General features: G+C 45.3%; 1 protein-coding gene across 3 annotated transcripts in view; it reads left to right on the forward strand.

Moving 5' to 3' along the window:
* LOC144151380 (uncharacterized) overlaps window positions 1-20,927 on the forward strand; it is a 155,790-nt gene that overhangs the window by 59,673 nt on the left and 75,190 nt on the right. For all 3 annotated transcript variants that reach the window (XM_077682414.1, XM_077682415.1, XM_077682413.1), the window contains exon 6: window positions 141-212. In XM_077682414.1, coding sequence (XP_077538540.1) covers window positions 141-212 — 72 coding nt within the window. The remainder of the gene's footprint in view (window positions 1-140; window positions 213-20,927) is intronic.

Consider the following 20,927-nt stretch of genomic DNA (forward strand, 5'->3'; position numbering starts at 1 on the left):
TGGTTAGTCTCTGAAGGCAGAACCATTGAGTTCAGTGCAATGCCTTGCCTTGATGACGCCATCAATCAGAAATTAAGGAGGAGAAGGTTGTTACGTAGCCATGTTTTGCCTACCTGTGTGTTTTTTTCTCTGCTTTTCAGAGACATCTCTGGAAACTCATTTCCAATGCTCCGGAGGAGTGATTTCCCGCTGATGCCACGGCTAACAATTCTGTAGGTATACACCACTTCTCTTGTTGACGTACATTTGTATCCGTGCTTGACCCGTGGGTTGCGAATAATGTCGCGTAAAAGATGAAAAGCGGTTACCATTGTCCGCAGGGCAGCTTGGAAAGGAGATGTGAGCGAGAAGTTTAAATAAAAAAAATGCGTGCTGCTCAGCACGAGGATGTGGTTTGGATTCTCGGCCGCGGCGGCCGCTTTTCTAATGGAGCCGAAATGACAAAAAGCCCGTGTGTACGAGATTTCGGGGCATGTTAAAGATCCGCAGGTGGGGCCCAATTCTCTAAAAAAGAGGCGTCGTTTTGAAGCGACGGAGTAGCGCCATGCGAATGCATGTGTTTGGCTGTTGGGGCGCCCCATTGAGCTTCTTCAGGACGTGAAAATTCCTGAAGACAGCGACTGTAGCAAGGGCGCGAAGTGGCAAGTGAAACGAAGGTGTACAGTGGGTGTTGCTTCAAGTCCTTGCCCCAGTGCCTTCCTGCAGGGATCCTCACGTCCCGAAGAAGCTCAATACGGCGCCCCAACCCCCAAACACATGCATTCGGATGGCGCAACTCCGTCGTTTTAAAACGACGCCTGTTTTTTAGAGAATTCGGCCCGTCGTTAAAATTAACAAGGAGCTCGCCACAACGACGCGCCTCATCGCCTTTGTTGCCGGCACGTTATACCCTACAATCAATCAATCAATCAATCAATCAATCAATCAATCAATCAATCAATCAATCAATCAATCAATCAATCAATCAATCAATCAATCAATTATGGCTAATTACCTAATTAAATAATTATTAAAAATATATATTTCATTAAGTAATTAATTAAAATGCACCCGTGTACTTGGTACAGATGGTTAGCCAGAGCAGCGGAAACGTGCAGCCGATGTTTTATGTATGGTAAGTGGCATACCAATTTTGAAGTAACATGCTGCTATTGCCGCTTTGACGCTGCTCCGCCCGCACCACCGCCGCCATTGCCCCCCGTTGCGCTTGAGTTGGGCTTTACGCAGCAGATCGCTGCGCGGGGGTCCTGCTGCAAATGAGTAACTATTTCGCTCCCCTTGACGTGCCCTTCTCTCTTACCAGTGCCGGTAGATGCGAGAGTTTAATTGCGTCACCTATACATCCAGCCAGTTTCTCTCCCCTTGCCGAAAACTCCACTCCAACCTGTTTTTTTTTTTTTTTTTTCGCGCATTCTCAGGGTGTTTCGCCGGAGAAGCTTTCTGCGTACACTGACCGGCGGACTCCGCTTTCGCCTAATCATATAAAGACCGCGTTTACATTGATGCGGCAGTAGCGCGTTGCAACGAATTTTCAGCGAATCGCATCCATATAGATGGGACCTACAGAGGCGCATCCCACAATTGCGGTCTCAGAAAGGGGGTAGACTGAGACGGCCGGTGCGTCCGTCTCAGCCAGATGCGCTGGGAACCCGCCGCGATGGCTCAGTGGCTAAGGCTTTGTGCTGCTGAGCACGAGGAAGCGGGTTGGATTCCCGGCAGCGGCGGCCGCGTTTTTGATGGAAGAGAAAAACAAAAAACGCGCGTGTGTAGGAGTTTTCGGCGCACGTTAGACATCCCCAGGTGGTCAAAATAATCCGCAGCCCTCCACTAAGGCCCGCGTCATCGCTCGCGCTGTTTCGGCGCGTTAACCCCTGCCTCAATCAATCAATCAATCAATCAATCAATCAATCAATCAATCAATCAATCAATCAATCAATCAATCAATCAATCAATCAATCAATCAGACGCACTGGGAAATGCGATGCGACACTATCGCACTCTCAAAGTTTTTTCGGCCTTAAAGATTTTTATTTAAAATGCGACGTTATCTGCGTTTCTGGCTTTTCAACATCCTGTCTGAAGAATTATCTCCATTTACGCTATAATAAAGGTTATAATTGTTACTTCCACCAAATCTACATTTTTGTAGAAAAGTAGGGCGTTAGATGGTTAACCATTTTCACTATTTCTTATTCGCATTTTCAACGGTGTTTTTTTGCGGACTTCTTTCGGTTATGCTTCGGTTTTGGGGGAAGATGTATAAAATGCATCCTTTTGATTTTGTAAGGTAAATTTCGGGAGAATTTTATTTTTCCTGATTTTTTATTTTTGTATTTTTTCAAAACTCCGTCCTACCATTTATCTCGATTTACGCTATTGTAACAATCAAAAGTGTTACCTCAGGGAAATCTGCATTTCTATGGGAATTCAGGAGTTATACGGTACTGGCTGTTAGTCTACTCGGCAAACAATGCTACGCAATAAAAAGGACGTTATGTGTTATTTTCGGCGGCCGCAACAACTACAGCAGTGACGCTAAATGGCGTGTATTCGTCTTGGAATGTGATTGGACAATGTTTGCATCAAGCATATGTTTCGGAATGCAGTTGTCGTGCTTTATTAAAGCAAAGCTTTCTATTCGTCACTTGCGTTGTATATCGTAACACGAAAATACACTGCAGGAAAGCCTACTTCGCACAGTGAGTTTCCACAAATGACATATGATGATGATGAGGAAGAGGATGATGAAACACGAAGCGCCTCAAGAAAAAAAAAACGGTTCGGGTTGTCGGAACCGGGCCTGAGACCTGCACGTTGTGAAGTCGACGCTATCCGATTGCGCCATTCCGATACGGTCGAAGCAGATTGCATTTTGGATGCACGAGCGATTGCATTAAGGTGCATAAGAGAGAGCGTCACGTTTTAACCATTGTGGGGAGCGCCTTGGCACGACACCTTCTGGCCTAGAGGGTGTTGCCCAGAGCCTCACGCCGCCAGCTCCCTCCCTTGCCCTCCTCGCCTGCCGTGCGGCTACCGGGCCGCAGGACCTGGGGACGTCGAGGCCCGAGAGATGCCGCTGGCGGACACGGGGCAGCGGGCAGTGGGGTGAAGGAGCGGACGGTGGTGAGGAAGAACCGCGCGGGGGGACTCGGGACTCGGGGGGACAGAGAGTGTTTTTGGTGTGCGTGTGTATGCCCGGACGAGGATGTAAGTCTCGCAGTAAGTAAGGATGTAAGTCTCCAAGTCTCGCGGCCTGGTGGCCGCGAGACTTGGAGCTCATGGCTCCGGGCTCCGGGCGACACCCCCTAGGCCAGAAGGTGTCGTGCCAAGGCGCTCCCCACACCATTTTTATCTGAGGGCTTTGCTTTTGTTTGAAGAGCTGTTCAAACTACTTTCGGTTTCGGTTCCGGGCAGCAGGTCCCTGACTGTCGACACATCTTTGATCGCGCGTTAGGCATACTTTTAGGATGTCAATTTCCAGCTATTGCCGTTTTGTGCTTCAGAAATTGGCCAGATTAACCCATTAGCACCGATTTTAGGGAGCAAGTATCCTTCCATGCCGTGACGAAGTACGAGCCGAGGTGTGCGTAGTGCAGAACTCCTCCGTACCGTCGGAGATGCTGAACTGGGATGCGTTTCTATCGCATATTTGGAGCTCGAATGCCTCCTCTCCCTCTGAGCAGTACCCGCTGGTTGGCCAAAGTTAGCCGACACTTGGCCAAAAAGGAAAAAAAAAAAAAAACTGTGGTTGGTTCCTCTCTCATAGAAATCGGTAAAACACGAAAGTGAAATGTGGAGCGAAATCTGCATCTGAGCATGATCTGCGGGTCGGTGGCTATCTTGTGGGTGTGCTTGGCGAGCCAACGTCCTTTTGGCGGGTAAAGGTAAACTGGCGTAATTTCCATGACGGATATGACGTCAGTGAAATCTTGGTGTATACCGGCATAAAACACTTTCGTGTTGTAATACAAAACGCGCAAACGAAGGACCCGAAGTATAAAGTACGCTTTACTACTAAAGGTTGCTTCCGCGCAAGAGACACTGTGTGCATGGGTGTACCCTTTACAGGCCGCTTCCTCCGTTGTACTGCGTCACTTCCGTGACGGATAATACGTCACTAAAATTTTTGTGTATCCGGGAATAAAATACTTTCGTGTTAAAAATAAACCCCGCCCTGGGTTTGAACCACCCGCACAGCGTGGTAACACTCGCGCAGTGCTGCAAACCACTGAGCTATGAAAACGTACGAGACTTGTAAATAATAAGATATACATATGCCTCTTAAAGACCTACCCTGACATGTACTTCGCTGTTTATTTCTTGAATGAGCAGCTAAGCTGAACATTTCTTGTATCACACGTGTGCAGAAAACTTCCGCCTAGCCCGCAGATATGTGATCACCAGAGAACACGTTCCTTCAGGTAGCAAAAACGACCGCAAATGTGTGATGTGCTAGTTTGCCTAGTGCACACGACGAAAAAGTGCTCCCAGTACCTTTATTTTACTCTTTAAGATGAAAGCTTCAGTTGATTTGGAATCCTTATTACCTACATTACCATCGCGACTCTTCTAGTTTAATTGGGCTTATATTTCATCCTAGAGAACCCGTCGCTGGCCATGCGCAGTTTTCAGCTAAAGCGAAGCCATTTCCGCGAAGTTTAGTAAGCAAATTGACGTATTGCAGGTGCGCTGGTGTGACACTACTTTGACTTAATTGACTTTACTAATCCGAATACAGTCTACAAGCTATCAAAGCAAAACTACATTTTTCCGATCACAAATCTTGCGGGTGCTCGGTTTTAACTGAGCGAATGAAATGAGACGGCCTGCTGGCGGCCAGCCGACGCACCCTGTCGGAGGGCCGGCTGGCCGCGCTGTAGACAAAGTGAAGCCACGTCTGCTCGAGTAAGCGTCATAAGAAACGTCATTGGAAATCGACAAGGAGGACAGCACTTTCCAATTGATTTTTATACGGAATAACTTCGCGGAAACGCACCCTGACTGGTCGAAACGTGCGACTCCAGATCTTAATTTGCGCAAGTAATCACACAATATTTACAAATCACTTCGGTGTCCCTGTAAACCCAACAGGCCTGAACCGAAACGGACATGGATCGTGCGAAGCTCAAAATCCCGTTCTTGGTGTTTCCCCTCACGCTCGTGAGGGCGGCTAGGATAAGCGCACAAGAGCCCCTCCGAAGATGTCTTTTGTTGGCGTTCGAGCGCCCTAGAAAGCATCAATACCTTTCGTTCGCGAAATTTGTCTCGGTGCACCAACACGTCTTTGCGTCCTTTTTTTTTGCGTAGCGCTTTTGTCGGCGCCCCCTTTCTTAAGCCTTTTGAGCGCCCGTTGCAAACGCGCACAACAACGGCGCTCTGTACGTATGCAGCGTAATAAAAAATTCAGGTTTGGAGGGCTAATTCTATTGAGTACAACAAAAGTTATGCCGGCTTGGGCGGTATGAAAAACACAGGTCTCTCCGATTTTACCCTTTTCGCTTTTACCTATATTTATTTACCTCTTTTTTTAAGTAGAGATAGGCATTTTTGGTATCTCAGCAAATTCACTGGACAGAACATAAGCTTAATGTTGCATCCGAATACAAACTTTCGGATTACTCGTCTGATGGTATAGAGAATTCGCCCGCCGCGACGCTTATTAGGTGCGGAGCCCTTTAGGAGCGCACAATCTCCGTTCGAATCCGTGCGCATATCATTCACTATAGCAAAAACTCCCACACGCACCGGCAGCATTCAAGCCTGTGTCTGGTAGACCAGACAGAGTTAGTGTCAGTCGTCTTAACCATTGGGCTACGACCGTGAGTTAGTACCCGAGAGTCAAACGGCTTACTCCTTCGCCTGTAACGGTGCGGAGTACCTTGGGACAACCCAATGTCCGTCCGCGTCCATCCGTGCGCACACCACCATCAACCGAAATTCGAGTTGAACCATGAGTTGCAGTTTCATTTAGGGAATAATCAAGGCGCAACTCACGGCTCAAATCGAATGACGGTGGGGGCGGAAATCGGATGTCGCTCGGGGCGCAACTTGGATGTCATTTCGAGTCCCCGTACTCCGCACCCTCGCCACCATCCGCGGAGTGGAGATGCTGCCATTTTCGTTCTCCTCACTTTGCGGAGAATATATGTGTACCTAGGTGCAACGTGGCCTCACCACCGAGTGGCCTCACCGAGTGGCCTCACCCCAGTTGCGGAAAAAAAGAATTCTTTTTTAGCATCCGGGCTCTGACTGATGCAGCTTCGATTCGAGAGGCTGGCAGCGTCATCATATTTTGCATAAATTCTAGAAGTGCTGGTCATAATGGCGCTAGTAGTGGGCTCTTAGCCGCTAGGAGTTGGTACCCTTTTACAAAATGCTGCGTAATTCGACGCTCTCGTTTATAACTTGTTGCAAGTAGCAAAAATTGTCAGTAAAAACGTTGCACGATCTTGTGATATTAATGATGTGGGAAGATGAGGCACTGAAAACTGCTGCTGGCCTTTCAGGTATATTTATGTTGAAAGTTGCTTTCGTTTCAATAACCTCGGGATCCGCACGACGCTCGCAAGCACACTCGGGATTACGCTCAGGAGCGCGTGCTCGCATAATCGCATCCCCTTCAGCCGAACGAATCACCCTCTGCATATCCAGAGACCTGCGAACGTTAATTCAGGCCGCCATAATCAGCAGAGTTCCTTATACGTGTGCTTTACGGTGTGGCGTTTAACATACGGCTCTTCGGCCGAACGAATCATTCGTGGCCTACCAATAGACCTGCAAACGGTAATGCAGGTTATCGTCATCATCAAGTCTCCTTTAGGTTGTGTTTATTGTGGCGTGCTTAGCATGGACAAAAGGTACGTTAAGACCGTTATTTCAAGCAATTGTTGAAAGATCTTCGGGAAGAAACTGGCTTATTCTAGCCCAAGTAATTCGGTAGTATTAACCTTTGACTGCTAAATGCGTACTTCTCAAAGAAGATCATTTTACTCCTTGTAGCACGACGAAACCGTAGGAGTTCGATTTATTATGCTATTCCTGGTATCTTGTTTTGGGGGCGGCTATAGCTTTGGGCAAACCTATTTTTTGTCAACGATGCACGATTGCGTCAAAAGTTTTACGTCGTTAAGTTATTTTTTAGACAGACATTCACGAAGTTTTTAACACGTAAGTATTGCGGGGCTAAATTCCCTTAAAGATTGCGTGCTCATCTGTAATTTATTGCGCATCGTGTATGTTATAAAAAACCAAGAGATTCCATATTTTGATGCGGGACATTTGAAAGCGCCGCTTCGAAATGCATCAAACAAATGCGAGAAAAAACAAAACAAAAACCAGAAAGTCGTTTGTTAGGCGCAAGGACAGTGATAAAGCCACTTACAAAATCTTCGAAAGACTTCTCAAGTATGGTGGGCATGTATACATTGCTATTCTAATTGTAGGAAAATTTGTAGTGTGAGTATACTTAACATTCAATTCCTGCATAGCCATAAACAGGCTACTCTGAAGCACTGATGTCCTTGACAAATTTTTCAATGATATCTTTTAAGAAGCAATTACTGCGAATTTGTTTTCTATTTCTGGCTGTTCACTTTGTATACCAGCTATGAAATAAAGAGAACCCTCGACAAATAGCCTTTACCTTGGCTTTCCAGAGAAGATGTTTGACGAATTTGGACGAAGTGTTGGAACAGTACTTTCTACTAGTCGCCAGAGGTAGCTAAACACGGACGGATAACTAGCATAGCTTAAATTCCTGGTGGAACTCGACAACTTTAAGGGGGTTTGCTGCCGTAAATAAACCCCATAAGTTGAGAAACTCTGAAAACGTGAAAACGACTATAAGTAAAGCAATTTTATTGTCATGTTTTGCTTGGAACATGAAGATTCTCTGCGACAAATCTGCACTCGACCTTGGGAAAGTGCGAGGACGCGCACTTCTTTTCATGTCATTCTTGATATCGCACTCACGGCCCCATCTTTCACAAGTATGCAGGAGCCTTCGTTCCTTTCCCGCACAGCTGACAAGCGCGGCTGTCGTGCTACGCAAGTGTGCGAAAGCAAGATCTTTAAAAATTGCTCGCTTTCTCCTTCAAGTGTAAAAACGACGGGATTTTTAGGTAGCGACCTACCCACAGCTGCCGGTGCCTGCGGGAACAAACGCACAAAAAAAAGAAACACTTGGCAGGAACGGCGCGCGCCGTCAAATGGCGCTGGATTTAATACCAACTTCGCCCGCTTCACTTTACTTGCACTGTAATCTGCGACTGCCGGTGTAAAACGCACAAATAGTACTAATCAAAAACGACCGTTGCCGCATCGTAACAATTGTGAGGGTCAGTTTTGATCCGGTTTTACCAAAAAGTGTCAACGTACACAAGAAACAACGCTAGTACACTACTCGTCTGCTAAACTGTCATTTTATTTTTGCGCCTCTCTGTTCATTCAAACTTTCAGAACCAATCTCTAGTTTGCTTTACGTTGGTGAGGTTTTTGTGCGTGAAAGTTTGTGTGCACTTGCAAATTTTGACGGGAAGGGCGAGGTGAATTTGGTGGAAAGAAGCTCCGAAAGGGCTGATTTTTTTTTTGTACAATATCAGGGCTCTTTTTCTGGAAAGAGAGCCACACTTGTGGTAGCTCCCTCGAAATGGCTTTAAAGCGGAACGAATAGCAAATTTTTGTACCACTTCCCATTGTAACACCGTACTTATTTTTTTTATTGACTGTCTTTTTTATTCACTGCTCGCGTACTAAATCGACGAAACAATTGTGAAAGCAAATTGAAGTTTCTAGGCCGTACGTCTGCTGGTCTCGCACAGCGGCACAAAACAATAAACCATCATGTACGATTATATGCTCACTGCAACTAGTGTACGAAACCTCCCAGTATAAGCGCTCATTCGAGCCCGAGCATCGATTAATACCACTGCCTCCTCCCATGGTAAATCAGCAATACAATGCGGGAGAAATTCACTCGAGGAAAATATTGAAATAACACTGGGACATACCGAGCAAGCCCGCACACCCGACAAAATTTTCTCATTTTGCTACTGTTGTCGTCGAAAGAACACAGTGTTCGGTCGTCATGCCATGTAAAGGCCTATCAACTCTTTCGCGCGCACCTCTCATGATCTCCCTCCCGTCTCGGTCCTCCCGTCTCGGTCCTCCCGTCTCGCTCGTCCCGCCATGCACACAGCACAGGCTTGCTCACGTCATTTCAAACCTGCCCCTTTTCACTGCTCGCGTCCCATCTACTAAAACCATTTGTTACTGTTGGACTCCTTTGAAGGCCACCCCCAGGAGACACCATGAACGCTTTTTGTATTTGGGCGAAGCATTGTTTTCAAGGCGTATTTTTTATTTGCTACGGCGGAAATCAAACAGCCATGTATGTTTAATAAAAACAATACTGCAAATATCCCTTATGCATTATTATTTTCTGTCACATATTTCTAATCTTTCTGTCTGTTTTGCTCAACAATGTTTACGAGTGGGACATTGTCACCAAATTTATGTGTTTAAAATATTTTGCCTAGATAAACGTCTCGTTCAAGAACTCTAACTTTAGCACGGGTGCCTGAATTGAGTGACAGGCACACAGACCGACCAAAATTGCCCCGTTTAAGTTCGCAAATAAAGACTATCGCTATGCAAACACTTGTTTACATTTTTTTAGTACTCTTGAACGCCACTACACCGAATAGCGCTGCGTTTTCCTTCCCCTTTTTGTTGTAAGGGGACTGCCGCTCATTGGCAGGTGGCTATCTATATACTCGGTCGTGGAAAATGCATATTGCGGTGGGCTACGCATCGAATGCATTTTAGGACGCTTTGCAGTGTTCTGTTTTGCAATCTTGCTTTGAAACTAAGTGTTACGCGTTGGAAAACATTAATGATTCAGTATAGTATAAAGAGAAAAATTATTTCGATTTACTGAACTGGAGGGGATGTAAACTTAGTTCGGCTTACGTAAATTGCGCTTTTATAATTCCCACTTTTCGCTTCCCTTATTGTAGTTCACCATGGTTATCTATCCTTCGATTATCCAAGCTTTCTTTATTGCGTGACGGCTGTGCTTGAGCTTTATATTCTGGCTGTTAGCTACTCACCACATTCAGGTGCATATACCGTCGTTGTGTCTGCTATCGGGGAGAGCTGTATCCGTCATTATACGCTTCCGGACCAGTACTGCAGCGAGAAATTTCGGTGTCGGCTTTCGCTCAATGCTTTTTGTTAAGGGAAAAGACAAGAAAGACAAACTTGAAATTTTACAGAAGGAAACCTAACGTAAACTGTTTAATTCACTCAAAATGTGAATAACAAGCACGAATGAAAACAAAACGCGATTCAAAATAACAACATTCAAGACACGTGTCTTCACATCGCCGCTTTTCACGACAAGGACTTCGTTCAACACATGCATCTGTGAAATTTCTTAAGCGTAAATGTCAGGTATTTCAAGGACGATCAAACTCAATGCTCATGGTTCGAAGTGTCACAGACGTTCGAGCTAGCATTTATCAAGCAATTATACAATTAATTTACTTCGCGCTTACCGTGGTGTGGAGGCCTGAACATGAAATCAATAATTTTATCCTTTAGCAAACAGTAAGCAGTGACACGTGAGAGCATATATACAGCTGGAAAAGATAAGACTCTTCCATAAAAAGAATTCTAATATCCTAGAATACCGTTGTAACTTGATCGGATGGTTTGCTACAACGTAAGAACTAGCACGCGCTAATGGTACGGGGTAAAGCACGCTGTGGGAGCATTCTAAAGAGTTGTAATGATAGGTCATCGCACATGAAAGGTCTCTTGAAACGCATTTTCGCCCTGGGCGCGAAATGCGCAACGCGTATTTGCGAAAGACAACCGACAAACTTTACACCATGCTATTAGAGCTTTGAGGCAATGCGACGCTTCCTGCATCAACAGAATCACTTGGTTTTGGTCTTGGTGTGTTTTTTTTGTTTTCGAAGAGAGAAATACAGTTGGTTCTTATTTGGGTAACCAGTAGTTTCTCACAGACTCAACGGAATAAAAAAAAATCGTTGTCCTACGTCCTATAAACTCGCTACTGTATATTTGCGCCTTAGCGCAGCCTCATACGTAAAAAGACCAGTATGCGAGATCAAGAGCAGATGAACGCAGTACCAGCGGTCGATAACGCATACATGAACATGCCGTCAATATCGCTGCTATATCTTGAAGTTGGTTATCTGTAACATAGTTGGTAATGCCTGTACGCACCCTTTTTTGCGTCGCGGGCGCTTTTCTCTGTTCTTTCCTGTCTGCATAAAAGGTTGAGCTTTTAAAACCAGTGCCCATGCGGTGTTCTTCGGGTCTTCCTGCCGCATTACTCTCTCTTTAAAAGTGATTCTGAACAAATTCTCCCAGTTTTCTCGCTTGGTGAGCATATATACAGCTATATATATAGCAGTGTTATATATATAGTGCCATATATATAGCACTTTACAATTGTCGAGGAAAGGCTGGGTTATGGCCGAATTATTTTGTACTTTAGAATGCCTGCAGGCCATAACTAAGAATACGTGTAAACTACTTAAGATCTTACAGTTATCAAATTCGCCCACACTGTCTCGGCAGATCTCCATCTACAAATGACAAGTCACAAGTAATGTCTCACTGCCGTCACAAAAAAGGTATACCATCACATGCTTTCAAAAAATGTTGGTCAAAGCATACCCGTGCTTCACGAGGAATCACAGACGCTCGGAAACAGCAATAGCTATCTAGGTAAAAACAAATTGTAGTTACATTGACCCTGACGCTTGAGTCAAAAAGCAACCACACCCATGTGTTGAGATTTCGGCATGTGTTAAAAATCTCTATGTGGCCCAAGATTTTCCGCTGTCCTTCCACACGCTTCACCTCTTACCTCAGGTGTGTCTTGAGTCCGTAAGATCAAAATCGCGTCATTTATTTCTGTACTTTGTAATTGTTTTCTCTCTCCGGAAAAATATAACGGAGGACTTGGGCAATGCTGGAGCAAAAACAGAACGCAGAATTTTTGGTGTACAGTTGCCCAGGCCACATTACTGAAGTCGAAATATGTAAAAGGTTGCTTCTTGGGAGGCTCTATTTTACATACTACGTGTTTATAAAGATTATATTACTTTATAGTGCACGGGCTGTCACAATCGAAAGCGCAAAATGAAGCAGTGAATAGCGGATATCGATCCTATATATAATAAACGTATCGTAATCTCCCAAAATCGCTTTTTTGCAAAACTCTCTGCCAATTAAAAACTTTTTGGCCCGGAATACATAAAAATATTCAGTACCGCCAGCATATCTCAAAAATGCGTTTCGAGATATCTGCTTTGCGTTTTGAATACAATAATTCGAAACATCCGGGCGGGTTTGTTCGTTTTTCTCAGAAGAAAACTGTATAATTTCAATTCTTCAGTCCTACTCACTTTCGTCCACAAGTGACTCAAATTTACATATTACTGTAGGCACTGGGTTTCATTTTTCAGCTTTAAATCCCTCATATTTATATATTGACAATTTTCCACCCAGCGGCTTCAGCGTTTTGCGCGAAAGCAACTCGTCTTTCGACGCAAGTCAAACTTCCCGTCTCGGCTAACACCACAACCAGTTTGCTGATCACAAAAAATTCCGCTGCAAAGTTTGGAAGTGCCAAACTCCGAGCTCTGTCTTCACACTTTGTCCGCACTTTTCCACGCTCATTCGCACATTCAAAACACTTCCTATGAAACATTCTTTTTTGGACCACCTACTCGCGTCCTGAGGGAACGCTCCAAGCGGAGTTTTCGTCCCAGCCGGCGAATCCGCTGGAACCAGAGCGGAATGTACTAGTTGCCCACACTGAGGGGGCGTTCTTTCACTTCTTCCGCATTCATTTCCTTTCGGGGCTTGGGTAGCACAAGTTTGTAAAGGTACTAGCTGATATTTCCTCCAATGCGACACCACTCGTGGTTACATCGAAATTGCGTACCTGCAGCGCCAAGTGTTGTATGTAGCGCGTATACTTAATTACAGACACAACCACTACTTGTACGCTCTTTTAAAACGCGAAAATACACTTCAACTTCAATTGATAATAAGTGCTCATCTGCGACTGTGTTAGTTTTCTTTACACTGCAAAGAAAAAACGTGGGCAAGAAAATAAAACGGATAATTTGACGCAAATGATTAAAAAACACCGGTAAAAAGGCTTGAGTCTTGTAAAGAATTCCTTTCAGGTTTCGTACCCGGAGAAAAAAACCTTATGGTTAGTTATACCCCCCCAAAAAGATGTTAGGGAATTAGGTTGTTTACGTGTTTGATGAGCCCATTAAGTTGATGAAAAGACTGAAGTGTCAATTGTTATTTGGTTGCTAGGCGCAAATCACGGCGACTATTGACCCACGTCGGTCAAAGACCAAAATCCGTTACATCCTCGTAGATATAAGAACTGTAAGGGAAAAAGGTTACCGCAAATGAACACACTGGCTCTCCATTTGATCTTTTAGAGTTTTTGTTGTGTTGGAGTTCTAAAAAGAATTTCATAATATTCTAAGGGTAAACCAATTCTGCAACGTTGGCCCTCTGAGCAGGGGCATCCCAGCGATTGTATCGGCTCGCCCGCGTATAGTGGGTGAGCCCTTCTTCAACGTCTTCCTCAGCGTACCCAAAGAATTTTCGTGGTTCTCGTTGGGGATACCAGCCGGCCATTGGCGGTGAGTTGGGAAGACGGTTGTCCGCAGGTTGAGATATGGTATGGGGCGCTAATAGTACGCCCGCAACGCGTCGGCTTCGGTGCAAGTCTGGGAGTCCCGTCGTCGATACGTACCCAGCACCGTCCACCAAACTGTTACGCCCAAGCGGGTATCATTCAGGCAAGAGCGCAGGGTCCGAAGGCAGGGAAGATATCAGGCACCGTTGAGGACGACGCGAGCAGAGATCCGGCTTCTTCTTTTCTTTACAGAGGGTCCAGCTCCCGCGTCCTCTTCCTTTTGTTCAGCTGAGCCAATCCACAAGGCCAAGGCAACGTTGCAGAATGGGTTTACCGTTACAATATGAACGCACAATAAAATTGTTTAAATTAGTCTTACGTAGCTATTTAACATCATGTGTCGCGTGTTTTAACACGTTGGTGCCACCAGACGAAGAGGAGATGACATATGGCCTATGTGGGCGCTTCGCAATTCTCTGAAGCATGCCAGCCTAGCCTCAAAAATACGAATGCGGGCGGGCGGCACTCAAGCCATACCTTTGGCCCTGATCTGCAGTGCCATTAGACGGTACTATACTCACCCCGTAGAAACAGTGAGGCTGAAAACCAAGTGTTGCTCGGTGGGAATTGAATGTTGCAGCTTGCGATGCCACCCGTTGCTGTGTGCTATTTTTTTAGGTTACGTATTAATTCATTTCAGTGGCCTAATTTTCAATATATTTCTCTACATTTATACCTTGGCCCTGTGTTCTCGAAGTCCTCGTGGCACCGGTTGGAAAAACGGATTTAAATACAATTGAATGCCCCAACATGCCCTAGACAATCATTCCGCGACCAGGAATATAAAAAGGAAGGCGTTTTTAAGCGTGGGATCTGTGAGCAGCCTCTATTTAGTACATATCAAGCGGAAAATAAAGGGGATTTGAGCCACCCTGGTTGCTCAATGATAAGTCACCAGATGCATCATTTGAGCATTGTGGGCTCAGATACAACGCGGGTGCATCGTTCCCTTTATTATCATGTTATCGACCATTCCCGCATTCCTACACCGTACACAGCGATCGCATTGTTCCTTGCTTTTCTCGGTAATTTTAGGGGTTGGAATTTTTATGTATGCTTTCTATGGCACCCTAAGTTTCAAGTATGATAACTTTTGGGTGCCCGGCTTACTACAGGACTGTATGACTCATCAACTACAAGCTAAAATTGTTTGACCCCTACACCCTATATTTGAGGTGCATTCCTTGCGTGGTAAACGGGGCTGTGGCAAAAGTTCTACAAACACGCTCCCAAGCCAGTTTCATCAGCGCAAAATGTGTTTTAGTGAATGCGTGAGTGCGTTACTTGTCAATTTGAAATACGACATCCATTTTAGGCGACATGGGCAAGCTACAACGCCTAATAAATAAATTAATTGGTTTTATCCCAAGCGGCAACGAATTAGGGACCAGAATCAAAATTTTGTGGTAAATAAGGAGTTGCCACGATGTCACAAAAACTTTGCAGGCGAGTTCAGAAATGTTCTGATTTGTTCTTGTGAATGCTGCCCAATACAAATGCCCCGAAACTTATTTCAGGAATCCGCCCTAACTAAGCGCTCCAACGGCGAATAGAGATTTTCGCGCCCCACATATTAATCTCTCAACGACCGCAACCGTGAGGACCCAGCACCCTTTCGACGCACGGACATTCCGGGAAGGCGGGATGAGCGATGCGCTCGTGCGTGCTCCCTTTGTTCCCGGGCCGAGCCGTCGTCCATTCCCTAATTACGGCGGGGGACGCGTTGACCGGGGACGGGTGTGCTCTCGAGCGGCTTCGTATCATGGCGGGGAAAGAGTAAGCCTATACCTTAGTTCAGGCGAACGTATTTCAGGTCCCTACTGATATGTTGTGCGCAGAGGCGATATCGAAGCCAGTTTGCAAAATATATGGAGTGACATAAATGTCAAATCGGCGAGAGGAACAAGTGCGCGCATACATTACTGGTGATTAACCGTTTTTAAGGGACGCTGCTTAACTGAGGCACATGATTTGTACGTTTCAGCCACTTATTGCAGGGGTGATGTAGATGGGTAGGATGACAGGACTTTGTGTCTCCGCTAACATACAGACACACGTGCAAGAGGTATCACATTTCTATTCAAGTGATGCTGTGTATGCACCACCTACTGTGAGAAACCCCGAAGACCTGCGCGCCTGCAGAGAGCGACAAGATCAACAAAGAAGACAGTGCGATGGACAGGATACTCTGCAAAACGCAACCGAATATCCGAGCAGCACGTGTGATGTACTCATCTAGTAGTCGACAGAAACGGGATAGTCACTGTCCTCAAGCCAGACCAGTTCCACCTGTCTAGTTCATGCTAGAAGAGTTTTAACGTCGCTGTAGTGAATAAATTAAGTCAAACACTGGAAAGAAATAATGCATGGGCGTCCGTAAGGGGGGGGGGGGGGGGGGGTCAAGGGGGGGCAACTGCCCCTCCCTTGAAAATTCGGATATTTTTATGCACTACAAAAAATCTGCACAGCTTGGTTGGCCCATAATTAAAATAACTTTGCCCTGAAGGACGGAAGAGAGGAGAGAACGACACCGACGTTCTCTCCCTTGCCCCGTCCTTTAGCGCAAAGTTTTTTTAATTATGTACGTGAACCAACTAGCGCAACAATCCACGCTACTCACATGATTAGCACTCTCAGGTCCTGCGTATCCGCATGGAACGCCCTTCAGGACTGCGGTCAACATTCCACTTTAGACACTGACTAACATTGCCGGTCATGTGACAGCAGTGAAACAGACTGCCTGTGCTGGCTATTGAATATAGCGAACAATACTGAAAGGTTTGACTTTTTTTTCTAAACTCTGGTTTTATGCAGTCTTACCAGAAGAACTTCAGTTTTCGGACAAAGTTGCAGCTATATCTAGCAAAAACATCTTCACCGCTAGTCACCTAGTAGGGAGAGTGTAACATCCTCCCGTTCCATCCCATCACCTTGTACACCTTTTCCTTCGAATTTGCGAAATTTCGGCACCACCCAAGCCCCGAAACAAAACCTATAAATCAGCCCCTCAAAACTCTTGTACGCCTGTACTGCACTGAAAGCCAGGGAGGCGAATAGTATCTTTATTGCGTGAGCCATTTCAACAGACGTCATCACACATGTCATCTCGCAATTTGCCCAGAAAAACCCGAGGCGTCTGCAGCTGCCATTCAAGGAAGATTGACGGAGTGCAATTATATGTATGTGGATGTATACTGTGTGCAGGTAATCAGTTGGCGTGCGTCGAGAACCCTCACGTAGCAAGACTGGCCACTCTTCTTTACAAAGTGACAGTAACTTTTCGCATTTTCTTTTTTAACTCTATTTCTTTGTTCGGTAATAAAATCCAATGTATATCCTCCAAGCCTGGTTCTAATTCGCTGTTCGTACTTTTTGTAACCACAAATAGCGCCTTTTTGGTGCTATCCAACCGTACTCCCCCCCGCTAATGGATGCCCCCCTTGCAAGAAGTTCTGCGGACGCCCTTGAAGTAATGTACGGTAAAAGGTAGCGTAGCATGCCGTACAGTAGATTAGGATGTACAAGTCATGTACACGTCGTGCATAATATAATTTTGCAGACAATCTCTTAGGGCTGTAATATTGTTCTTTGAAAAAGAATCCAAGATTTATCTAGTTGGTGTTTTGGAAGATTTGAAAGTAAGCGGGTCGGCCTAGCCCAAAGATAACGTGCTGCAGCTTCACTTGTCATGCACGTTAGCCACCTTTTCATTGTTTTTTTTTTATTGCAGTGACGCTCTTCTACTTGCCTACACATGGTAAATTTGTATGGTTCTTTTTTGTTTGTATTCTTTATCTACAAGGTAGGAGTACAGGACATCCTGTTGTTAGGGCTTGCAATACCTAAATGTATAGCTCTATCTATCCGTCTATCGATCCATTCGTACTGAGGTATGGTATTGTAGTATTGTCAGAATAAAATTATTTTAAATAGTTACTATTTAATGATTGGTTGATTGAATGAATCATGAATGCATACGGTTCAACGAAGGCCTTGATGAAGGATTGCTGTTAATGTGTTCTGCTTAGTACTCTACTGAGAGAACTGCCAAATATGGGCACCGATATTGAACGTCGCTGAATGAATACTGTACATGACCTGCCACTGTACTCACGCTAAAAGCTTGGCTTACGCGAATCCGTACGGTACCGTTCAAACTATTCAAGTATGAACTCGGCGAACCTCTTCTTATCTGATTCGACGATATGCGGTATGCAGCCATCGAAGATTATCACAGGAGTGTATTACATCTAGTGGTCGCCTCTTCAGTAGCTTTTTGCGTGTATATCGCCGATCACATTGCGTTCTCTATTTTTTCGTCGCTTCCCGGGGGGTCATAGGCCTTCGGAAGACCTAACTCGAAGTGTACTTCCAAGGAAATGACCTGTGCATGTGGGGCATTGTCTTCGCGGACACGAAAATTTATGCCATCATACGTATGTAAAGCTTCGCTGTAAGCACCGATATAAACCAATAAACTAAATGCCCCGTTTAAAGCAACTATGATGTGAAAACACAAGTTTGGATGATGCAAAAGACGATCTCGTTAGAATCACGCTGACACTACTTTTATCGTAAACGTCACTCAAATAAGCTATATAAAAAGGAAAAAAAGGGATTGGCTATGCGAACCACTTGCTCATTTCCCGGAACAGAACCTATGATGTCATACAAGCCAGCTCTGCGATTGCCGGAGGCCGGCAAAAGCAAACACAAATTAGGCAGAGCTTATAAGCTTGCCGTAGGAGCTATTAGCGCTCAAATGTAGGGCACATTCTTTTAAAGCAGTAAGAATGGTGGGGCATACAGTGGAAGTTACGAAAGTACACGTAAATGCGTACTGCTATGCGTACTGCTATTGGTACTACGCGAACTATGCTTGGTTTAGCTGCACGGGAATGCTGGCCTTTGGGGCACATTTAGAAGACACTGGCCTATTGACAGAAGCAACGGTGTCTTACGTGACCATATTTGTCAAGCGAGCACAAAGTTTCACCAAACGATTATTTTCTACGTGAAAAAAAAACAAACCAGCTTCAAATACGGTCAAAAAGAAACCAGAGGCCCGAAACGGCTTGTCACGGTGTATGGTGGCGCCATCTAGGTTCACTAACGATAAACAAGGCTTCTCAGTCGGCTGCAGAGCGGTCGGTTCCTGTGATGTCATTGTAGACCACGAAGTCACACGATTTAGCGGGAAAATAAAATTTTTTACTTACATTGATTAATTTCTCCGTGAATAAAACACCGACAAGCACTGGGGATGCTATAAAACGCGAAATCTTTCGAATAAAACAAACTTGTACTTTGTCTGCTTTGCCCCTTTAAGCAGCAGTTGCAACATGTGGGTCCTCCCATCTGTAATGTCTTCTGGTTCCTCTCGTCACTTTCGACGTTAAGTCAGCCTATGTGTTCTTGAAATTGAATTCGGCATCACCTCTGCACAAAAACCTTCACCGGGTTTCTGAAATATGTTCGCCTGAACAAACGCCTGCGACTTCCTTGTCAGTGCGGCAAAACGCAGCAGCGCGTGGGTGCAATAGGGGGAGCAAGCGCGAACGCATCGTTGCCCACGTCTTCCGCGAATGTCAGTTCTTCGAAATGGTAATTGGTCCCGACGGTTGCGGTCGTTGTGCAGTTACTATGTCAAAGCATTGAAAGGCAAATTCGCCTTTTCAGCCATTTATGAAGACGAATTCATGAAGTATGTTTGTGAGAACATGTGTGGGAAGCATTGGCAATCACAAATGAATTCGATATCGCCAGAGGCCTCAGACAACTTGATGAATCCGTAAGGCACCTTACTTATTTCGCAAAGGAGACACTCCCGTTTAAATATATCCTACTTAGCATAAAGACAAACTTCTTTTCATTACATTTATTCGCTTAGATGGCAGAGCTCCGGGCTTCTGCTGTGAATCCCCGGTTCAAATCCCACATATCGCAGATGAGTTCGGGGTTCCTTCGGAGGGTCAAGAGCTGAATTATTCATATCAGCAAGCTTCTGAATGGTAATGGTGCCAGGGCGGACATTAATTTCCGCGACGTAGGTGGAAGATCGCTGCTCTATTATAGGGAATGGGCCAGCGCAGTTAGGTTGGAGGGTCCTGCGAACTGTGTCGTTGCGGATGTAGACGTGAGTGGCGTTCCCAAAGTCCGAGGTGATATCAACGTCTCTCGGCTGCGAAAGTAGACCAGGTTCAGACTGCAGTTCCCGAAACAGCACGCGTAGTTGCTCCACATAATCCCTTGAGGATAATGACTGCCCTGGCGAATCGAACAAATGGCAAGGTAGCCGCCGTGTGAAACCATATACCAGCTCTGCCCTCGAACAGGGCAGGACGATTTTCAGGGCACACCCAAATCGCCAGCAAAGTCAGAGGAATGCGCTGCACCCACTCGGATGTCGTCCCGTGAGCAGTGCCATGAATACTGATGATGGTGGAACGCATGGGATGGCTATGATGGGTGGTGCAATATTGATGATGATGAGAAAGCTACAAGTCAGTTCACAGTGAAATTGTGGACGTTACAGAATTCCTGTATGCTGTCAATGTATCGACTTCCACCAAGGGAGTTTGTTTACAGAAACCTGGCAGTAATTCTTGTTTACCAAAACTACCTCGAAACAAACTATGTGAAAATTAGTGGCGAAGATAGCTCTATGCTTACGCCGAATTTTGTCTGTTTTTCTTAGTTACTCAGTTCACAGTCCAGTTGTAAATAGTGTAGAATTCCTGCCATTTGTCAATTTATTGGCCTCTACGGGGTGAAACAGGTAGCAGCATGTTTGTCTCCTAGAATAATACTCTAGACCTTCATACTGGTCAGCACAGACAAAAACCGGACAAGAAGACTAAGGACGACACAAGCGCAAAGAGCGCGGCTGTGCTCCGCAGTTTAATCGGACAGTCGTGGTGATGAGAAATAAAATCCAGCGCACGCGGGAAATAGCCGAAGCTTATAAGATTATATAGAGCGGAGACACGTGCGTGAGCCATCCGTCAATATAACTTATGGATGGTCAGGTTGTCTTCCTATACATGTCGGGTGTTTAAGTGCTTGGTGCCTGAAGTTTTTTGAGCCGTTTGGGGTTTCTTATCTCACTTTTTTGCTTATATAACAGGTGCTTTTCTGATAAAAGTTCAGTTGCTAGACATCT

This window comes from Haemaphysalis longicornis, unplaced genomic scaffold, assembly GCF_048455015.1.
Source record: "Haemaphysalis longicornis isolate Haplotype H1 unplaced genomic scaffold, Haemaphysalis longicornis Haplotype H1 scaffold_9, whole genome shotgun sequence".
Taxonomy (NCBI): Eukaryota; Metazoa; Arthropoda; class Arachnida; order Ixodida; family Ixodidae; genus Haemaphysalis; species Haemaphysalis longicornis.